The 19660-nt window shown below is 41.7% G+C and overlaps 1 protein-coding gene across 2 annotated transcripts in view; it reads right to left on the bottom strand.

The window, feature by feature from the left end:
• PITPNM3 (PITPNM family member 3) overlaps positions 1-19660 on the bottom strand; it is a 142276-nt gene that overhangs the window by 91997 nt on the left and 30619 nt on the right. The window contains exon 1 of one of the 2 annotated variants that reach the window (XM_087959082.1): positions 5557-5623. The exons of the other annotated variant lie outside the window; for it this stretch is intronic. Coding sequence (XP_087815208.1) covers positions 5557-5617 — 61 coding nt within the window. The 5' untranslated portion in view covers positions 5618-5623. Of the gene's footprint in view, positions 1-5556; positions 5624-19660 lie in introns of those variants that run through there. 2 annotated transcript variants of the gene reach the window in all.

Raw genomic sequence — 19660 nt, forward strand, 5'->3', positions numbered from 1 at the left:
TCAGCAGGTTCTGACCAGTTCTGGAGAACCGGTAGCAGAAATTTTGAGTAGTTCGGAGAACTGGCAAATACTACCTTTGACTGGCCCCGCACCCATCTATTCTGTGCCTCCTGAGTCCCAGCTGATTGGCTGGGTCTTCTTTTGTTGCCCTGCACAGGAGAACGGAGCTGGAAAGCAGATTAGTGGGGTAGGGAGGGAATGGGGAGATTTTACCTTCCCCCAGGAGTGGGGAGGGAATAGAGATTTTACAGTATCCTTCCCCTGCCACGCCCACCAAGCCACACCCACCAAGCCACACCACGCCTACAGAACTGGTAGTAAAAAAATTTGAATCCCACCACTGGCTCAGGGTATCTGCCCACATTCAGTTCTGAAGATACTATTGGTCTGGAATAGGACAGCCATGGGTCACCTGTCCACATTTTACTAAAGATCAGAAAAAGTTTCTGTAGCTGAATCCTAGGGTAAATCCTAGACTAAATAATGTTGTTCCATGGTCCCAATGACCTCCAGCAAGTCTTCCCCAAATTTAGAGGTAGCTTGTGCTAAGTCATGGTTTGTTTAACCATGGTTTACTTTGAGAACCTAGCCAAAGGTGAAAAGATGGGTACCATGTCAGTGAATCACAGAACAGAGGGCACTATTCTGCAAAACATCTACAGCATTGATGCCAGTTGCCTATTAGCAACAAATTTCTTCAAAAAGCACTATAAAATGTAAGCAAATAGGGCCAGAGAACTGGGCCTACTTCTGACTTTCAAACAAGACCACCAGGTTTTCCCTCCACAGAAGGTACTCTAATAAGCACCTTTTGACTCCACTTTAGTTCCAGTGAAATATAGTTTCCTAGCCTACCAGTTGCTAGGCTACCACAACATTCTCCTTTGCCTGCAACTAACCACAAGCCAGAACTAAGAGAATGAACACTGAGGACAATTACTGGTCTGCAAGAGCATCACTCAAAGCTTTGGCACCCTGAACTATGTGATGGAAAATGTATCTGCAAAAAAAAAAAAAAACCCAGAACATATTCATATTCCTATCTCTCTCTCCCTCCCTCCCTCCCTCCACACAAAACATCTCATGTAAGATATTCCAGCTGGAGAGCCCAGCTATACACACACACACACACTATCCCTTACTGATTCACACACATGCACGAAGAGACAGAACCCATTAGAAGCTTTCTTGAGGGTCACCTCACTGCTTGGTGAAATGAAACCTTTTATCAGGCACTCAAGAGTTGTTTTCTCCTTCAACAAGCATTCGTTTCATGGAAATCTTAGATGCACTTGCTTTTTCCCTTCCAGAGCGAGAGAAGAATAAAGAGGGCATTTTTCTAATATTGCACCTTTTAGCATAAAAAAAGCATGTTCCTATTAGGTTTTGCTCAAAAACAAAGTTCAGTTTTTATATACTAAGGTTTTTATAGCAGCCATGGCGATCAAGTGTGTGTGGGGGGAGGTAGAGGTGGAAGAGAAAAAGGTTTTCATATTAAATTATATCTATAGCCTGCTCTTTTCTAGCTAAACAATACACAAAACTACACGAAGCCTGGCAGGAATGCCTGTTGAAGAGCTGCCTTCTGATGCGCTGGATAGGCTACACAAGAGAGAGTATATAGGACTGACCATTTCAGCTGTGGCAAGGGATGCTTTATTTCTTGAATAAATTTTTTTTGAATAATTATGAAAGAATACAGTATTGATATATATAATCCATATAATTGCACCCTCTTTCATCCAGTTTTCCCACAGTTTAACTGATTTGTTGCCATGTCTTTATGACTTTAAAGATGGATGATTCTTGGTTTTTAGCCCTGTTTCCCACTCCCTTTCTCCCTTGCTTCCTGTCCACCTTCCCGTTGTTTTTTACAAGGCCAGCTTCAATCTAGGAATCCAGCCCAGGATGTGCTCTGCTTCTGACCTCCTTGTTCAGATCCAGCTCTTTTCTCTGTTCCGCCAGAAACAACAACAAAAAGTACATGGGGAAAAGGGCAAAATTGAGCAAAATGGTTTCTTTTTTAAAAAGTTTTAAATCTTATCATCTAATGAATCTCTCTGTGGTGATTACAAAAAAGCAGCAGTCCAACCAACTTCATCCACATTTCCTTTCTTAATAACCAGATGCAACTGTATGATGAGAGGAGAAAGAGGACAAAAGCTTTTTTTTTTTAAAAAAACTAAGCTATTCCAAAATAGAAACAACAAAAAAAGTGTACACCTTTTCTGTGCATCCATCAGCTCAGTGCTTCTCTGTTCCCCACTCTGATGGAAATAAAGTTTAAATACATTTTACAGAATTTGCCTACATACTGGCAATGGATGCCACTGTCTATATTAAGCTAATTAATTAGATCGCTTTGCCAATTAATTCGGTAGCTGCCTCCACACAAACTATTCAAAAAGTCATTTTTGGGATACTTGCCAAGGCATGCATATGCTACAACTATGTCTGTCTTGAGAAAGCTATCTTAACAGAATTTTAAAGATTGGTAGCACCATATAATCCTGGTACTAGAAAGGTGGATTTCTGACACAAAGTCCACATGCCATGTTTTCATTTTAAGGTTAAATGATGGTTCAACTGGTCCTATTCCACACCCTGTTCTGGACTTGCTAAGAGCAGAAGATATGCACCTAAGATTTCAGAATCATCCAAACTTCTGCGACTCAACTTAACATTTCATAAATCAGTTCTTCACCCATTTATTCTCAGGTTTGGAGATAGAAATATATGTAGTATTGATCGCAGAAACTGGTCCACTATGTAGTCTTATGCCTGCTGGTTTTTTGTTTTCCTCTGGGATAGCCTTTATAGTTTAAGAATTAAAATATCTTGGTTGCACTTTAATTCACAACTCAGTTTCTGATAAGACTCAGGTTCTTCTCTATTGCTCCCCCAGGAACTTACCATGACACTCCACTCTTGGTTTAAGTGCTTTGAAGTTATTTATAATGTACCCCTTTGTATTCAAGGAAATAGCAGCCTGTCAACCCAGCAGAGCAGAGCCTCGGCCGCAAAGGGAAATGTACACTGGAGTAAATTTCCCCAAGTCATTTGAATTTCTGAAGTGTTTTATTCTCTGAATGCAGAAAAGGAGATAATGCATACTGGCACATTTACTTCATAGTGGACTGAAACTACATCTTATTACAACAGCAAAAATGATCTCTCTATTGCTGACAAAATCAGTTTCATTAGTCAGCATCCTATAACTGTTCATTTTTTATCCAAATCTATAAAATTGCTGTAAAGGAAAGAAGGTCTGTGTTAACGCAAACTGTCTTCTTTTATCAGAAAAACTCTCATTTTTTTTCAATTATGCAAAAAAAAAAAAAAAGGAAAAATAAAATACATTTGCCCAAAACAGGTAATTTGACTGAAACAATGGCCAAATACTTAAATGAGTAAATTATTGAAGCAAAGGAAGTTGCTTTTTTCTTTAAAAAAAATCCTTTGGCTAAGTTATAAAACGACAAAGTTATTGTGACACATTATACATTAGGATAATTGTAGAAAAAAACATGAAGAATGTGGGACAAATTGGACAATCTTTCTTGATTTTTATCATGAAATTTCAAAATAAGAATGTCTATGGAGATTTTCAATCATTCAGGTCATGGTTATCCCAAAAGTGTTTTTCAAAAGGCAACTGGGCTTTCTTGGTTTTTTTCCTTGAAAAGGTTTCAGTTTTCATCCAAGAAGTCCAGTTACCTTATGAAGAGCACTTTTGGGACAACCATGACCTGGATGATTGAGAATCTCCATAGACATTGAGTTATGTGCTTTGGGATAAACACTCTTTGAATAGATCTGAAGAAGCTTCTTGGATGAGAAGTGAAACGTTTTCAAGGAAAAAACTAAGAAAGGCCAGTTGCCTTTTCAAAAACACCTTTGATTCAAATAAGAACATTTATATAATAATACCATTTTTACAAATAAAAAAAATAAAAATACCATTTTTACAAATAAAAATAAAATGTTAAAAATAGTTACATACAGGAAAAGAAAGACCCTGTTCCCTACTGTTAGGTCAAACAAGGCTTAAGAGAGTGGAGTCAATTCTTCCTCCAAGGACAAACCAGCTTCCACCCCATTTCATTCCTATAACCAACCTTCCCCAATCGTATATCCCCAACTGTGTATTCTCCAATATACAGGTGTGACTCCAGATATGTAAACTTAAACTCTCAATTCTCAACTTAGTATTGGTACTGTTAGGAATTACAGTAGTTTAAATTTATATATCTGAATAGATCCCAGTTTTGTGAAATTGCCTTAGATTTCTCTAGATTTCCTTAGAGCAGGGGTGTCAAACTCAAGGCCCACAGGCCAGATCTGGCCCATGGGATTTTTAAATCTGGCCCACAGGGTCGGCCTGGAAATATCAAAGGACCGGCCCGCAGTGCCTCTGCCAGCCAAAATGGGCCACGCCCCCCCCGTGTGCTTTTCGGCCTCTCTAGCCACCAGAAGCACTTTGCACAGCACATTTTCAGCCAGCAGAGTGCTACAGGAGGACTGGATTGGACTGGATTATAATTATGTGGTCTCAAGTAAGTGCCTGATCTGGATAGAAAATAAGCAGTATCCTATGTTAATACTACAGTTTAATGCCAGATTTTACATACTGTAGGTCCATTTAATCAACAATCTATCATTGACAGCCATTTCTATTTACTATCCTGGAAATTTACCTCTGCTGTTAGATCTTGTATTATCATGTTATTTATGCTTTTGTATTTTTATTATTAGATGAATAATAAAAATACAATAATATAAATAGCTTTCCTGCCTGGAAAAGCAATTTACTATTAAACAATGGGGTATAAATTTTGAAATAAAAAGTTTAGTGGAGTATGAAGAATAAGTAATAAATGTTTGCCCATAATATCTGGTAGAAGAGATAGGAAAATAGTTATAGTAAAGAACCATGGAAAGAAAGAAAATGCATCTTGAGCCTGTGTCAAACACCCACCCCAGTCACGCCCACCATGTCCATCCCCTGCCCCGGCCCTCTGAGGTCAAACACAACCCCAATACAGCCCTCAATGAAATCGAGTTTGTCAACCCTGCCTTAGAGTATACTGCAACTTAATTTGATTCCAACTGTCCAAGATATTATAACAAGTTACACACACTCACGACTTGTGATGGAATGTAGTCTGGATTCCCAGGAGGGAGGGAGGGAGGGCATACCAAAAGGCCAAGAGACAATTCAGTTTAAATAGTTTATGTGAGAGAAAGAGGGTGAAGACTGAACCTCCTTAAAAGTTCCCAGATTGTATGTTTTATGAGGGTAGTTTGCTTTGGCAAGATTCTGTCTATAGTTGAGGAACAATAAAGAAATCTGCTTAGAAGAATTACTGTATTCTTCTCAGTTTTTGAGGCCTAACAATGCATTTCCTTATACAGTAGCCACACAAGTTTCAGTAGCCCTAGTCATGTGATCAAATTTTGGATGTTTGGCAATATAAATAAATAAATATATATATATGTGTGTGTGTGTGTGTGTGTGTGTGTGTGTGTGTGTGTGTATTTGCATGTATTACAAACCTTTGAAGCATCTTGGAATCATATGTTTCTCATAAATTGTAGCATCCATGAACTCATTCATGAAATTTCACCTACAGATAACAAGAAAAAAATCAAGGAAACAGTTGGTCCATTAAAGAGAGAAGATGGCAAGGAAGTAACAGGCAACAGAGAGAAAGCAGAATGGGCGTTGGTAGAAGTTACCCTGAACGCCTTTTCTATCTATGCTGCGAGAGAGCCCAGGATGGGTTGACTCCTTCCTATGATGTCATAGCTGAGTCTGTACTAAGATATAAAAGCCAGTCCCTGGAAGAGACCCCAGCTTTGGTGAAGATACTTGACAGACTGAAAGGTGTCTCTGAAAGCACAAATGAATACAGAAATATGACTTACCCTCTCTGGACGAATCAAGGGAGGGGCTGGGCTCTCTCGCAGCATAGATAGAAAGGGTGTTCAGGGTAACTTCTACCAATGCCCATTCTCCTCCATGCTGCATCGAGAGCCCAGGATGGGACATACCAAAGCTTGCATGTCCACGGGTGGGTCCTCGTCCGGCTCATCACACCGACTGTTGAAGCACCCGTCTGCTGAAGGCTGCAGTTGCCGAGGCAAAGACATCCAGACGGTAGTATCTGATGAAAGGAGACAGAGATGTCCACGTGGCCGCATGACAGATCTCCTCCAAGGGTGTTTGGGTCGCCCAGGCAGCCGAAGTGGCCGCGTTTCTGGTAGAGTGCACCATTAGACCTCGAGGAACCGGAAGGGCCGCAGCTTTGTAGGCCTGCTCAATGCAAGATCTGACCCACCTGCTAATAGTAGGAGAAGAGGCCTTGTGCCCCAAGTGAGAAGAGAAAAGGAAACAAAATGGCTTCAGACTTCCTGAAGGAGGAAGTGTGCTTAATGTATATTGTAAGAGCCCTACCTACGTCTAGCGAGTGCCACTGCTGCTCTAAGTCATGATGCGGGAGGGGGCAGAAGTCAGGCAACATAATGTACTAGGACCTGTGAAACAGGTGTTAACCCTTGGAATAAATGAGGGGTCCAGACTGAGGACAACCCTATCATCATGAAAGGAACAAAGGTCCTGTCTGATGGAAAGAGCAGCGAGCTCGGATACCCGCCTGGCTGAAGTGATGGAAACAGGGAACACTACCCTCAGAGTCAGGAAACGGAGAGACAATGTTCTAAGGGGTTCAAAAGGGGGCTTTGTAAGGGCATAAAGGACCACATGAAGATCCCAGGAAGGATATCTGTGAACCACCGCAGGTTGGAAGCCCCTTTCGAAAACCTCCTGACTGAAGGGTGATGGGATAAGGAAGGAAGCGAACCCCATGAAAGAACCGAGGAGAGGGCCTCAACCTGCCTGTGTAAAGGTGTTGGGGGCCAAACCTTTCTCCAGATCATGCTGAAGGAATCTAAGAACCTCTGCCAACTGGGCTAAAGTGGGAGAGAGAGACCCTCCCTAAGGCACCATCGGGAAGGGCCTTCCAGGTGGCATCATAGATGCGCCTTGTGGGAGGTTTGCGAGATGCCAGGATAGTGATGATGACCCTTTCAGGAAGATCAGCCACCTCTAGCCGCTGCCGCTCAAGTGCCACATGGTCAGCTTGAGCCACTGGGGCTCCAGGTGGAGCAGAATCCCCTGATGAAGGGAGATTAGATGGGCTGGGATCCTCCAAGGAGAAGCCACCGACAGGTTGACCAGGTCCACAAACCAGGGCGTCCTTGGCCAATAGGGTGCCAGGAGGAGGGGCTCCGCTCGTTCTTGCAACATCTTCCGAATTACTGCCGGAATGATGGGAGCAGGGGAAAGGCATAGAGGAGACTTTTGGGCCATCTGCACCGAAGGGCATTGGTCCCCTCCACTTCCTGGCAAGGAAACCTGGTGAAGAATCTGGTGACCTGGGCAATTTGAGGAGTGGAGAAGATCCACCTCCGGCGTTCTGAATCTGAGGGAAAGGTCCCTGAATAGAGAAGGAGGAATAGACCATCTGCCTGGTCGACTAGGCTCCTGCTGAGCCAGTCGGCCTGGGAGTTGTTGATCCCAGAGAAGTGGTCCGCTGAGATCAACAACAGGTGTTGCTCTGCCCATAACCCCAACCGTAGAGCCTCTCCCATGAGGGCTCTGGACCTCGTCCCCCCCTGCCGGTTGACATGAGCCATGGCGGCCATGTTGTCCATAAGGACAAGAACATGAGAGCCGGTCACTGAGTGCCTGAAATGCTTGAGAGCTAGAAAATGGCTCTGAGCTCTAGCCAATTTATGGGAAGGGCCTGCTCTGACCTGGATCAAGGTCCTGAGCTATCTGGCCCTGCATATGGGAACCCCAACCCAGGAGGCTGGCATCGGTGGTTATCACTAGCCTGTCTGGGACCCTGAAAAGGAATCCCTTCCAGATTAACAGGGAACACCACCAATTGAGAGATCTCCGGATTTGTGGCGGGAGCGGGACCTTGATGGATGAATGGCTGGTTCCTGCTCGTTGGTAGGGAAGCAGGAACCATTAGAATGGACAGGAGTGGAAAAATCCGTGGCTCTGGAGATATGACAGGGTAATTTGCAGATCCCGATGGGCTGCATGGATGAAGGAGGACAGAATCAAAATGTTGTCCAAGTAGCTTTGGATCCTCACTGGAACAGAAAGCAGAGATGCCATCAATGCTGCCAGAACCTTCATGAAGACCCTTGAAGCCGATGAGAGGCCGAAGGGAAGTGCTCGATACTGGTAATGGGTATTCTGATAACAGAAATGGAAAAACTGGAGATGATGAGGCCAAATTGGGATGTGGAGGTAAGCCTCCATGAGATTAGTGGAAGAGAGGAGATCGCCCTCCCGAACGCTCTCTAAAATAGAATGCAGAGTCTGCATTTTAAATAGCCTGTATTTTACAAATTGGTTGAGAAATTTTAGATCCAGGATGGTTCGCTACCCCCCCGTCGAGGCTTTGGGAACGATGAAAGGCAAGAATAAAGCCCACGTCCCCATTGAGAGGGAGGAACAGGTTTGAATATCTCGGATTTCAAGAAGGAGTTGAATGGCCTGATTCATGAGGTCTTGCCTTGAAATGTCCCGAGAGACAGGACAGATCAATTTTTTTTTTTTTTAGGGGGGTGCATTAGGAAGTCCAATTGTAATCCTGACCTAATAGTGCTGACCATGCAGGCATCCGCCGTTGACTCCTCCCATTTGGAGGCAAAGAAGGCTAGGCGACCTCCGATGGGTGGGGAGAACAAGGGATTACTTAGAGCGATGGCAGGAACGACCCCCACCCTCCCGAAAGGGCTGTTTATCAGTATAAGGAGCTGGGCGATAGTCGGCTCTCTTCCCAGAGGAAGAGAGAATTTTACGTTTATCTCTGGTTTCGATGAGATAAGGTTCCAGAGCATCGCCAAAAAGCTTATCGCCCGCGAATGGAACTGAAACCAGCTTCCATTTACAGCGTGACTCCGCCTGCCAATTTCTGAGCCATAACAGTCTTCTTGCTGCTACTGAAGATGCCATGGCCCTAGATGCAAATTTGGCGGAATTGAGAGTGGCATCTGCAGTGAATTCCGCCGCTGCGATAATCTTATTAAGGCCTTGGTGAGACCGAAGGTCAGATGTAGGCAATCTAATCTGGAGTTGGTGCAGCCACCATATGGATGCCCACGTGAGAGTGCCAGAAAATGGGAACGAGGCCAGAACCGGAATTTCAACAGAAGGCACTGCCAAAGAATTGTCCAGGGCTGCACTGACGTTGTAGAAACGCTTATCCAGAGAAGATGGGCAAGGACCTGCCGAAGGGGAAGTGCACTGTTCCTTGACCATGTCCAAGAATAAAGTGGGAGAAGGCAAAACCCCTGCATGCACTACAGGCTTGGAGAAGAATGAGTCTCCCTGGCTAGAGGGAATTCCTTGTGGCTCGGGAGCCACTTCCTCTGGCGACAGCTTGGCAGTGACCAAGGCCTTGCTGAGTAATGGCCTGAAGAGAGAAGGATTGAAGACCAATGCAGAGGATGTCTGCTCTGGGTGAGAGTCCTCTTCCTCTGAAAGATTTTGGTCAAAGGTCTCGCCCTCTTCACGTTCTGAACGAGAGGAGTAACTGTGTTCAGATGGTGAAGCCCTTCCCTCCTTATCAACCTCCTCCCATTCTGGTAGAGAAGAATGGACCCTGAGGTCCTGGGGCCTATGTAAATCAGGGTGATGAGGCAACTTATAGATTTGCTTGAAGCCTTCAGCCAATCCCTGCCTAATGGCCAATGAGACAACATCTTGGATATCCCCTGGTCTATGCTCAAAGATAGGGGCAGAAGGCCGAAGGCCCGCTGCTGAGGGAGTGAAGGTGGCTTCAGGCCTAGATTGAGAAGATGTTCGAGGCCTGGAGGGAGGGGGAGGAGCATAGGGCCCAGAAGCCTGTTGGAAATAAGGCCCAGATCTGCTTAGATCCTGAAGATCATTGTACTGCAAAAGCCTCAGGAGACAGGCTCGTAGATAACTTCTCCTCCCCTGGGAGGGCTTGGCTGGGGCCCACAGGTATCACCTGAAAGATGCTGTAGTTGCACTCCCTTCTGTTGAATAGTTCTGCTGAACTGCCTCTCTAGGGCTGCATGTCTGCGCTTTTCTGCCCTCAACTCAGCCTGAGTTGCCTTCTTAGGGGCTAGAGTCTTAGCTCTGATTTTAGCAGCCACCTCCCTCTGGACTGATTGGGTGCGTTGCCTACAACTTTTTCTCTTATTGGCTTAAGAGACTGTTCCACTGGGGGGGGGGACTCTGCCTGACCCTTATCTTGCTCCATTTGAAGAATAAAGGCTCTTACGCTGGAAAGAAACTGTTTGTAAATTTTTTGTATTAAGCCCCTTAGGGTATAAATTGGCCCCCGGGCTTACAAAATGGCCGCTCACTTCGTGGTAGAAGGCTTCAACCCAAGATGGCCGCTGACTATGGGAAAGAGGCTCCGAGATCGAAGAATTTCTCCTTAGGCTATAAAGAGCCCCGAGTGAAGTCAGCAAAGGAAAGGGCAACCTCTGGCCACACGATCAGCTGGCTGATGCTGGTATCGGTTTGCCGATCGCTTTTTACGACCGCTCAAACCGCAGGCATGGAGGAGGTCTACAGACGCTGCCCAACTTGCCTGAACAGCACTCTGGCAACGCTGCTCCCAACGCTGCAGGAGAGAGCGAGCCCTGCTCTCCTGGAAGAGCAGCTGCCCAGATCCTGAGAGCTGATGAAGCAAGGAAAAAAGGTACTGAAGATCGCTGGTGAGTGCTATCTACAGAACCTCAGCTGGCTGAAGCTGTTATTGGTTTGCCGATCGCTTTTTACGACCACTCAAACCGCAGGTGTGGGGGAGGTCTACAGACGCTGCCCAACTTGCCTGAACAGCGCTCTGGCAACGCTGCTCCCAACCTTGCTTGAAACGAGGAAAAACTGCACTGAAGATCGCTGGCGAGTGTTATCTAACAGAAGCTTTCAGAGACACAGCTACTGACTGAAAGGAGCTGAGTCAAAAGCTGGGGTCTCTTCCGGGGGCTGGCTTTTATATCTTAGTACAGACTCAGCTAAATGATGTCATAGGAAGGAGTCAACCCATCCTGGGCTTTCGATGCAGCATGGAGGAGAACTGCTTAACTCATTCTTTGCCTCTGTCTTCACGCAAAAAGAAACTATAGCTCAACCCACCAAAAACATAACTGTAAAAGACAGACCAGAAATAAAAGTTAAAATAAGCAAAAAAAATAGTAAGAGAACACCTGTCTGAACTTGATGAAAACAAATCACCGGGGCCTGATGGATTACATCCCAGAGTTTTAAAGGAGCTGGCAGAGGTCATTTCAGAACCACGCACCATATCTTTCAAAAATCCTGGAGCACCGGGGAACTACAAGAGGATTGGAAAAGAGCTGATGTGGTTCCCATCTTCAAAAAAGGAAAAAAAACAGACCCGGGAAACTATAGACCAATCAGCCTAACATCAATACCCGGGAAGATACTGGAAAAGATAATAAAAAAACAGATCTGCCAACATCTAGAAACAAGTAAAGTAATAACTAGCAGTCAGCACGGGTTTGTTAAAAAAAGATCATGCCGAACCAATCTTATTTCATTCTTCAACACAGTGACTAAATTAGTAGACCAGCAAAATACCGTGGACATAATATATTTAGATTCCAGCAAGGCATTCCATAAAGCAGACCACAACCTACTTCTTAGTAAGCTAGAAAAAAGTGGAATAGATAGCACCACCACTAGATGGATTCACAACTGGCTGGCAAACCGTACTCAACGAGTAGTCCTTAATGGGTCTAAGTCTACATGGACGAAAGTAAGCAGTGGGTGCCACAAGGTTCCGTCTTAGGCCCAGTACTCTTCAATATCTTCATTAATGACTTAGATGAGGGAATAGAAGGGGAACTTACCAAATTTGCAGGTGATACTAAGCTGGCAGGAATAGCTAACACCCAAGAAGATAAGCTCAAGATCCAGAGGGATCTTGATAGACTAGAACACTGGGCCATATCTAATAAAATGAAATTCAATGTAGAGAAAAGTAAAGTCCTACACTTAGGCAAGAAAAACCAGAGGTACACATATAGACTGGGTGAAACCAGGCTCAATAGCAGTAACTGTGAGAGGGATCTTGGAGTCTTAGTGGACAACCAGCTAAATATGAGCCAGCAGTGTGCAGCAGCCGCCAAAAAAGCTAATGCAATCCTAAGTTGTATTAACAGAGGGATACAGTCAAGATCAAGGGAAGTACTAATACCACTCTATAAAACCTTAGTAAGACCACACCTAGAGTACTGCATCCAGTTTTGGTCACCACATTATAAAAAAGATGTTGAGACTCTAGAAAAAGTACAGAGAAGAGCAACCAGGGGACTGGAGGCTAAAACATACAACGAATGGTTGCAGGAACTGGGCATGGCTAGTCTAGTAAAGAGAAGGACCAGGGGAGACATGATATAGGTCTTCCAATATTTGAGGGGCTGCCACAGAGAGGAAGGGGTCAAGCTATTTTCTAAAGCTCCTGTAGGCCAGACAAGGAACAATGGATGGAAACTGAACAAGGAGAGATTTAACCTGGAAACAAGGAGAAACTTTCTGACAGTGAGAACAATCAGCCAATGGAATAACTTGCCCTCGGAAGTTGTGGGAGCACCATCAGTTGAGACTTTCAAGAAGAGATTGGACTGCCATTTGTCAGAAGTGGTCTAGGGTCTCCCGTTTGGGCGGGGGGTTGGACTAGATGACCTACAAGGTCCCTTCCAACTCTGATTATCTGTATCTGACTTTCAGTGTCATAGGTTGTGATAACAATTGTTAGAAGAGGAAAATTTGTTTTAATTGCTTTTCTTCTTTAATAACTATTTTATTGTTTGTAAATTGTCTTGTTTTGCTTTCTTTGCATACCATTCTTGACTCTTTTGGGAGGAAAAGCAGAATAAAAATATAAATAGCAGTTGGACAGTACCCTTTTCATTGCCACTGAAGTTAGGCTCTACAAATGTCTCAACTCTCAGCTAAACTGTACTAGCTTCCATTACACTGGCTGAAAAAAACTTATACTGAAACATTTCTATGGATTCACACAAGGGAAAGATTCTCAAGCTGGAATCTGTGCTATAATTTTGCTTCACTAAAGGTCCTCAACAAACGATGGCAGCATTTAACTGGCTTGAACTTGAAAGTTATGTAAAGTCGGGATTGATTAATGCTCAAGTGGGAGACCTCCAAGGAATAGTAGGGATGTAAGTCTAGACTGGAGAATTTTAAAACATGTCTCAATAATAGATAAAAGCAATTTTTGTACTGCTGCCAACAAAACTACATGGATATGTTCATAAAGTCACCAGAAATCAAGGACCTTACTCAACTGCCCAGTTCTTCCCCATAAAACTAACAGCAGAAACTCAGAGCTGTATTCAAGGAAGCCTGGTGTCTCATCAACACACAGAAGAGGATCCGGGATCAACCCAGAATATACTATATTCAAGCCTGATTAACATCCATTGAAACAAGCAGAGTTAGAGGTAAATGGAAAATTTTCTTCTTTTTTAATTTCCAGCTTTCTATGTGTGAAGCAGAAAAAGTAAGATATTCCTTGAGGAGATTGTGAAATGATGCCTCTTGAGACATCCTGAAACTTTTAACACATGACTAGTGAATTAACGTTGAAAAGAAATTATTTAAATTTCAGAGCGTTGATGTTTAGTAACATATAATCTGTGATTCCAATAAGGTTTTTTTCACACATTGCAAACACCAAGTTGTAGTATTTGCTGTCATGGCACCACAGACAAATGCTACTTATGAATATTTTCAACTTAAGTGAACATTTACCAGTATATTGTAATGTCAACAATTTGGTCAGAAATTTCAAAGAAACTTGTTTTCTGCATTGCCTCAGAAACTTCAGCTACTCAAATGAAAAATGAACAAAACCTTGAGTTAAATTCCCTCAAACATTGTGATGTCATTACAGCATATATAGTCACCTTCTTAGTGCAACAGTGATAAAAGAACTTTGTTCCCAATATGTAATGGCTATACAGGTCTAGTCAATGCTAGGGAAAGATTAACTGAGGTGTTTTCCATTGTGCACAAGAGATTAGTATCTAACAGCTATATTTTCAGGACAATTTTCTTGACAAATTTGGAATTGATCATGAAGTCATTAAAGATCTTCATCATTTCTCCTATGATAAGGATTTAAGGAGAATAGATATTATTAGCCCCAAATAGAACAATTTCCTGTGACACATGTCAGAGGATCAATGCTTTGACAGCCCTGTCTACTAAGAAATGAATGATTCAGTAAGTTCCAAATTTCAGCTATTGGATAAACCATTATAAGATAAAACACTCAGGACATGAAATGTTTTACGGAATGGATCCCAATATCATGTGCCTCCCAAAATTCCATCTTGAAAATGATGAAAAAGGACACAGCAAACAAAGTTCATAATGGCAGGTTTGAATTAGGCTGAAGATTTACAAACACTCAACAAAGGAAGGCTAGTAAAGGATCTTATACACTAGGACTAAAGCCACTTTAAACTGACTTTTGACAGTTAAAGCTGTTGTCTGCATCTTATACCCTCTTGAGTTTAAACTCAATAGGTCCTCCCACTCTATCCAAATATTAATGGAAATACTGTTTTATGCTTCTCATGTGCTATGTAATCAGGTGGCTGTTGTTTCTTTACATTTCTAGCATTCTCCCTTGGGAAACTCTACTTCTCAATATATATTCTACATCTAGCATCAATACATGGATTGTCACAGATACCATAGCCTAATGGAAATCACATTGGCCTGCTAATTTAAAAAAAACAAAACCATTATATGCTAGGGAGGAGCACTTGACATTGCACATAGAAAAAAATGCCAATTTTTAGATTCAATGACTAAATTGACTTAATAATAGCACCACTATGATAAATTACCTGTATCACTCAGAGCCACAAAGATGCAAATTATATTTTCCACCATTATAATACAAGCAAGAACCTATTAAGACCACAGGTCAGGAAAAGTTAATTACTGAAGAATCTTGTGTACCATTGTTGAAGAAAAGGAAACTCTACCCAGAGAACTGGAATTTATTTATATTTGTTATTAGTATTTCTGTAGTGTTGTTATCCAAAATGGCTCCAAGCAGCAATATCAAAGCAATGACAATACATATTACCAAGTTAAAATTGGTGTACAAGATACACAGTACAATTCTACAAAGGTTATAGTGGCCATGGTTTCACCTGCTGAAGGTGTGAATCCAGTGAATCCCTAAATTGTGAGCAAGTTCCACCTGAAGGAATGTATCTAGCAGTAAATATACTACCTTACTGGAGTCAGAAGGTTTATATATCCACAGCTTGCTGAACTCAGCTTACGTCTGTCTATTTTCACTCCTCCAGATCCTGACAGCCTCTACAGCTGAGAATTTCCCCATGTTACCTATCTTGCCAGAACTGGAGAAGCAGAACTGAATAACATACAGTATGTATATTGATAATACCCCAAACTATACTGACCTGTCGCTTCAACCAATGGCTTCATGTAGTTATTAAAGAGATGAGGGAAAGGACTGAACCATGCAGTTCAGTAGTCATAAGTTCAACATCTCTTTCAACTGTCTAGAACTGGCAACTCAAGGAAGAAAGCCACCAAAGCATTATGGCTTCTCTCCTAAAATTTGCAGCTGCTCTAAAAGGATACCATAGTGGATGGTACCCAAGACTGCTAACAAATCAAGCAAGAGCTAGACATTTAGACTCTTCCTATTCCAGTCTTGCTAGAGGCCATCAAGCCAGAAGATCAATGTGGTTTTGGTACTCTACTCAGACCTGAATCCTTACTGACAAGGATCAAATAATCAATTTCTTCCAGAAGTCTCTGTAGCTACCAGCTTTTTTTAAAAGAGAAGATTAAGCACAGGGTAGTCATCTGCAATTGCTGGACCAAGAGTTGGCCTCTTGAGAAAGGAACACATCAGTGCCTCTTTCAAAGCTATCAAGAAATGCTTCTCCACCAAGGATGTATTACCACTTCAAATACCCAGCCCCTATTACCTTCTTGGATGCTTTTATTAACCAGAAGGGACAGAGATCCAGTCAACACCATGCTGGACTTAAGGTATAGAGAAGCCTGTGTGCTTCCTCAGGACTCATTGCTCAAAACAATCACAGGTAACTAAGCATAATGATGTCTCTATCATCTCAATTGGATCTGCTCCACAAATAACCAACTGCACGCAAACACAAGTCAACATCCAGATGCAGAAATTCCTTTCAATGACCCAACAATAACTTTGGAATCATGGTGAAGGAGTGGTACAGGCCAAATGCTTTTTCTTCCAGTACAGAACATTCAACAAAAGTCAGAAGGATTAATTTTACTGACAAGCTTTGTTTAAAAGTTCAGGTACTAAACTTCCTATGCTAGCATACCAACCTAGCAACAAAATGGAGAAGAGAACTTAACTTTCATTCTAGCCTGTCCTCTGCCTCTTAATAAGACCAAATTTTAAAAAGATTCAGACAACCAATATGACTATAGCACCATCCACTTTTGAGAACTTCAAGAAAACATGACATTTGCATTGATATTGAAGAGGTCAAGCTCCATTTAAAATTGCCTAGAACAACTGAAAATAATCTATGGAAAAATTGTTAATAACCTTCCCAAATACCTTCTTCCAACTACTTTTGTGGCACGCAACCATAACCGCCATGAAGAGGCAATGGGCTTTGAAAACATCTCAGAATGAGATTTCACAAAATTATGACCTCTTTTATCAGATACTCAGAGGAAGCAGCTGCCTGCCTGAATAATAAAAGATTTTTTAAACGGCTGTTATAACAATTGCGTTGGCTCCTAGTTTTTTTACCAACACATTTCAGAGTTCTGACACTTGAGCAAATCTTATCCTTGAAGGGCTATGCAGCATATTGCAAAAATTCTACCACAATATTACAGAAGAACACCATAAATGGCATCATCATGACAGATAACTTTATACTATTTGGCTATAAACACAATGAGACAGGATGGTACTAAGAAGAGCATGATTACACGATATCGTACATTCTTCTGGAATGCAACTACAGGTGCCTTGTTGAACTACATACCTTTCAACTCCTCCATACCTTATGTCCTCCTTTGACATAAGAAATTTACCTCTCATTGACTGATTACTGATTAATTTATTTTTACAATTAAAAACCAAAGCAAAATATAGGAAAACAATAAAACGTATTATAGACTTATTACTGACAGCTGTAGACAAATAAAATGATACTGTATTTCCCAAAGCTGTTTGACAGCTGGATATCTGATACTGATGGCCAGTGCAGTAAAATTAGCAATTAACTTGGAGATATCTAGTGACCTTTAGGCTAAGAGCACCCTGGTGTAAGAGTAGGTTAGAAAATACAATATTAAGTTGGCTGACCATGCTGAATAGAAGGAAAGCACAAAAAAGCCTGTTTCTTTTCCTTCCAACAAACAGATGTGGTGTGTCCTTTGTGCAGGGATGTGTTCAATCTTTTAACAGTGAAAATGGCAAAATATTATATAAAATATTATAACCAACAGGTGAGAATGAAAACTCTTCTGTCGGATGGGCAAAGAACATTTGCTGAATTCTTAGCATGGGAGAACAGCCTCTTGAACCAAGGGTTTTGCTCAATTAAATGCCTATGGAGATTCTCAGTCATCCTGGTCATGGTTGTCCCAAAGGTGCTTTTTCAAGAAGCAACTGGACTTTCTGGGTTTGGTTTTTTGAAGATATTTCTCTTCTCATCCAAGAAGCTTCTTCAACTCTCGAATATTTTGCTATATAATTGCATCAAGAGTCCACATGCAGATAATTTTAGTGAACTTAAAAAGAGAGGATTGACTAAGAGGGATGCTCTACCCAGAACGGAAATACATTGCACAAGGAAAAGTGCAAGTCATCACCACATGACTGATGGTTTGAAAACATGCCTTAACAGTTATTTTCCTAGAATCCTAATAGACACCCTATGCAAAATATCTAGACACAAAAACCCAACTTTATTCTCCACTTCATTCTAAAGCCATGTGAACCAGCATATAGTTTTTTCAAAGAGCCGGACAAAAAAAATTGCTCCAAAGAATTTCTAGGTGAGCAACCAGAGAAAGGTTGTATCTGCGGAACTCTTTTTTCTTACCTTTCCCCCTCCCCCCTGTTAAGCCTGAATTCCCCAACGAGTGTTAAGGAAAACAAACTAAACAGAATGTGTAGCGTAGTCAGATAGGCAGACAGGTAAATGTGTGAGATAAGTTTGTATTTTAGTTAACACGCAGTAAAAACAGATACGCTTGTGCTATCAAAAATATAGTTTATTCCATTAGGAATTATAGCATAGTCAAAATAAACGGTCCATTAGTCATGTATCATTTCAGTCAGTCCAGTCGAGGATACTCAATTTGCAAAGTCAGTGTTGAATAGCCAATGTCAGTTCACTTACAATAAATCAGTCCGTATTATTCACAACTATGTATACATTTATACTTATTATCTTGTAAACAATTGGCAAATCAAATAAATAAATAAAAAATAAAAATAAATAAATCTCTTCTCTCCGGTTGAGAAATCAACACTCCTTTCTCTCCTCCGTTCCAGTAAGGAAAAACGCAGTCATCAATCCATCCAGTAATTAGGGATCATTAAGCCAGAGAGAGAGAGCTGCAATTGACTTGTTTCTTTTATGGTGCTTTTACAACCACACCCTTAATTACATTCTTGTAGTTAAAGTTACACACACTTTAACCAACAAACCATGATAACTTATTTATTATTTTTTACCCAAACCAGTTAGGGTAAACAATGTTATCCCTAACACACACACCCCCACATATCTCTTCAGTAGCCATTAAAAAAGTGTACAATCTATTTTCTTCTGGGTGGAGCTCCAGGTTCCTACTTCTCAAAACTTCTATCCCATGCAGTGTCCTGAGTCACACAATATATTAAACTATAAACTCAAGAGCAATTGTTATGTTCATATAACATTCTAAACAAAAAAAAAACATATTATGGTATAAAGTAATATCTTCAGTTAACTTACTGTAACTGTTAAGGCAACAGCTGAGCTCCTGCAACATGCTAAATTGCAAACTACCTAACTCCACTTTGTGCTGTGCAAATTCAGCCAGTCAGCACATTGCAAGAGTCTACAGTATAGATGTACCAGGGCATGTGTAATTGTTCCAAACAGAAATGCAGCTGTCACATCAACCAGCTACCAAATACCTCCAGACAGAACAATCATAAGTACCATATGCCTGAGGTTATACAGGGGAAACTCAAAAAATTAGAATATCGTGCAAAAGTTCATTCATTTCAGTAATGCAACTTAAAAAGTGAACCTAATATATGAGATAGACTCATTACATGCAAAGCAAGATAATTCAAGCTGTGATGTGTCATAATTGAGATGATTATGGCTTACAGTTCATGAAAACCCCAAATCCACAATCTCAGAAAATTAGAATATTGTGAAAAGGTTCAATATTCTAGGCTCAAAGTGTCCCACTCTAATCAGCTAATTAAGCCATAACACCTGCAAAGAGTTCCTGAGCCTTTAAATGGTCTCTCAGTCTGGTTCAGTAGGAATC

Source organism: Notechis scutatus, chromosome 1 (assembly GCF_049901735.1).
Source record: "Notechis scutatus isolate UNSWTSFEM ecotype Mainland chromosome 1, rNotScu1.2, whole genome shotgun sequence".
Lineage (NCBI taxonomy): Eukaryota > Metazoa > Chordata > Lepidosauria > Squamata > Elapidae > Notechis > Notechis scutatus.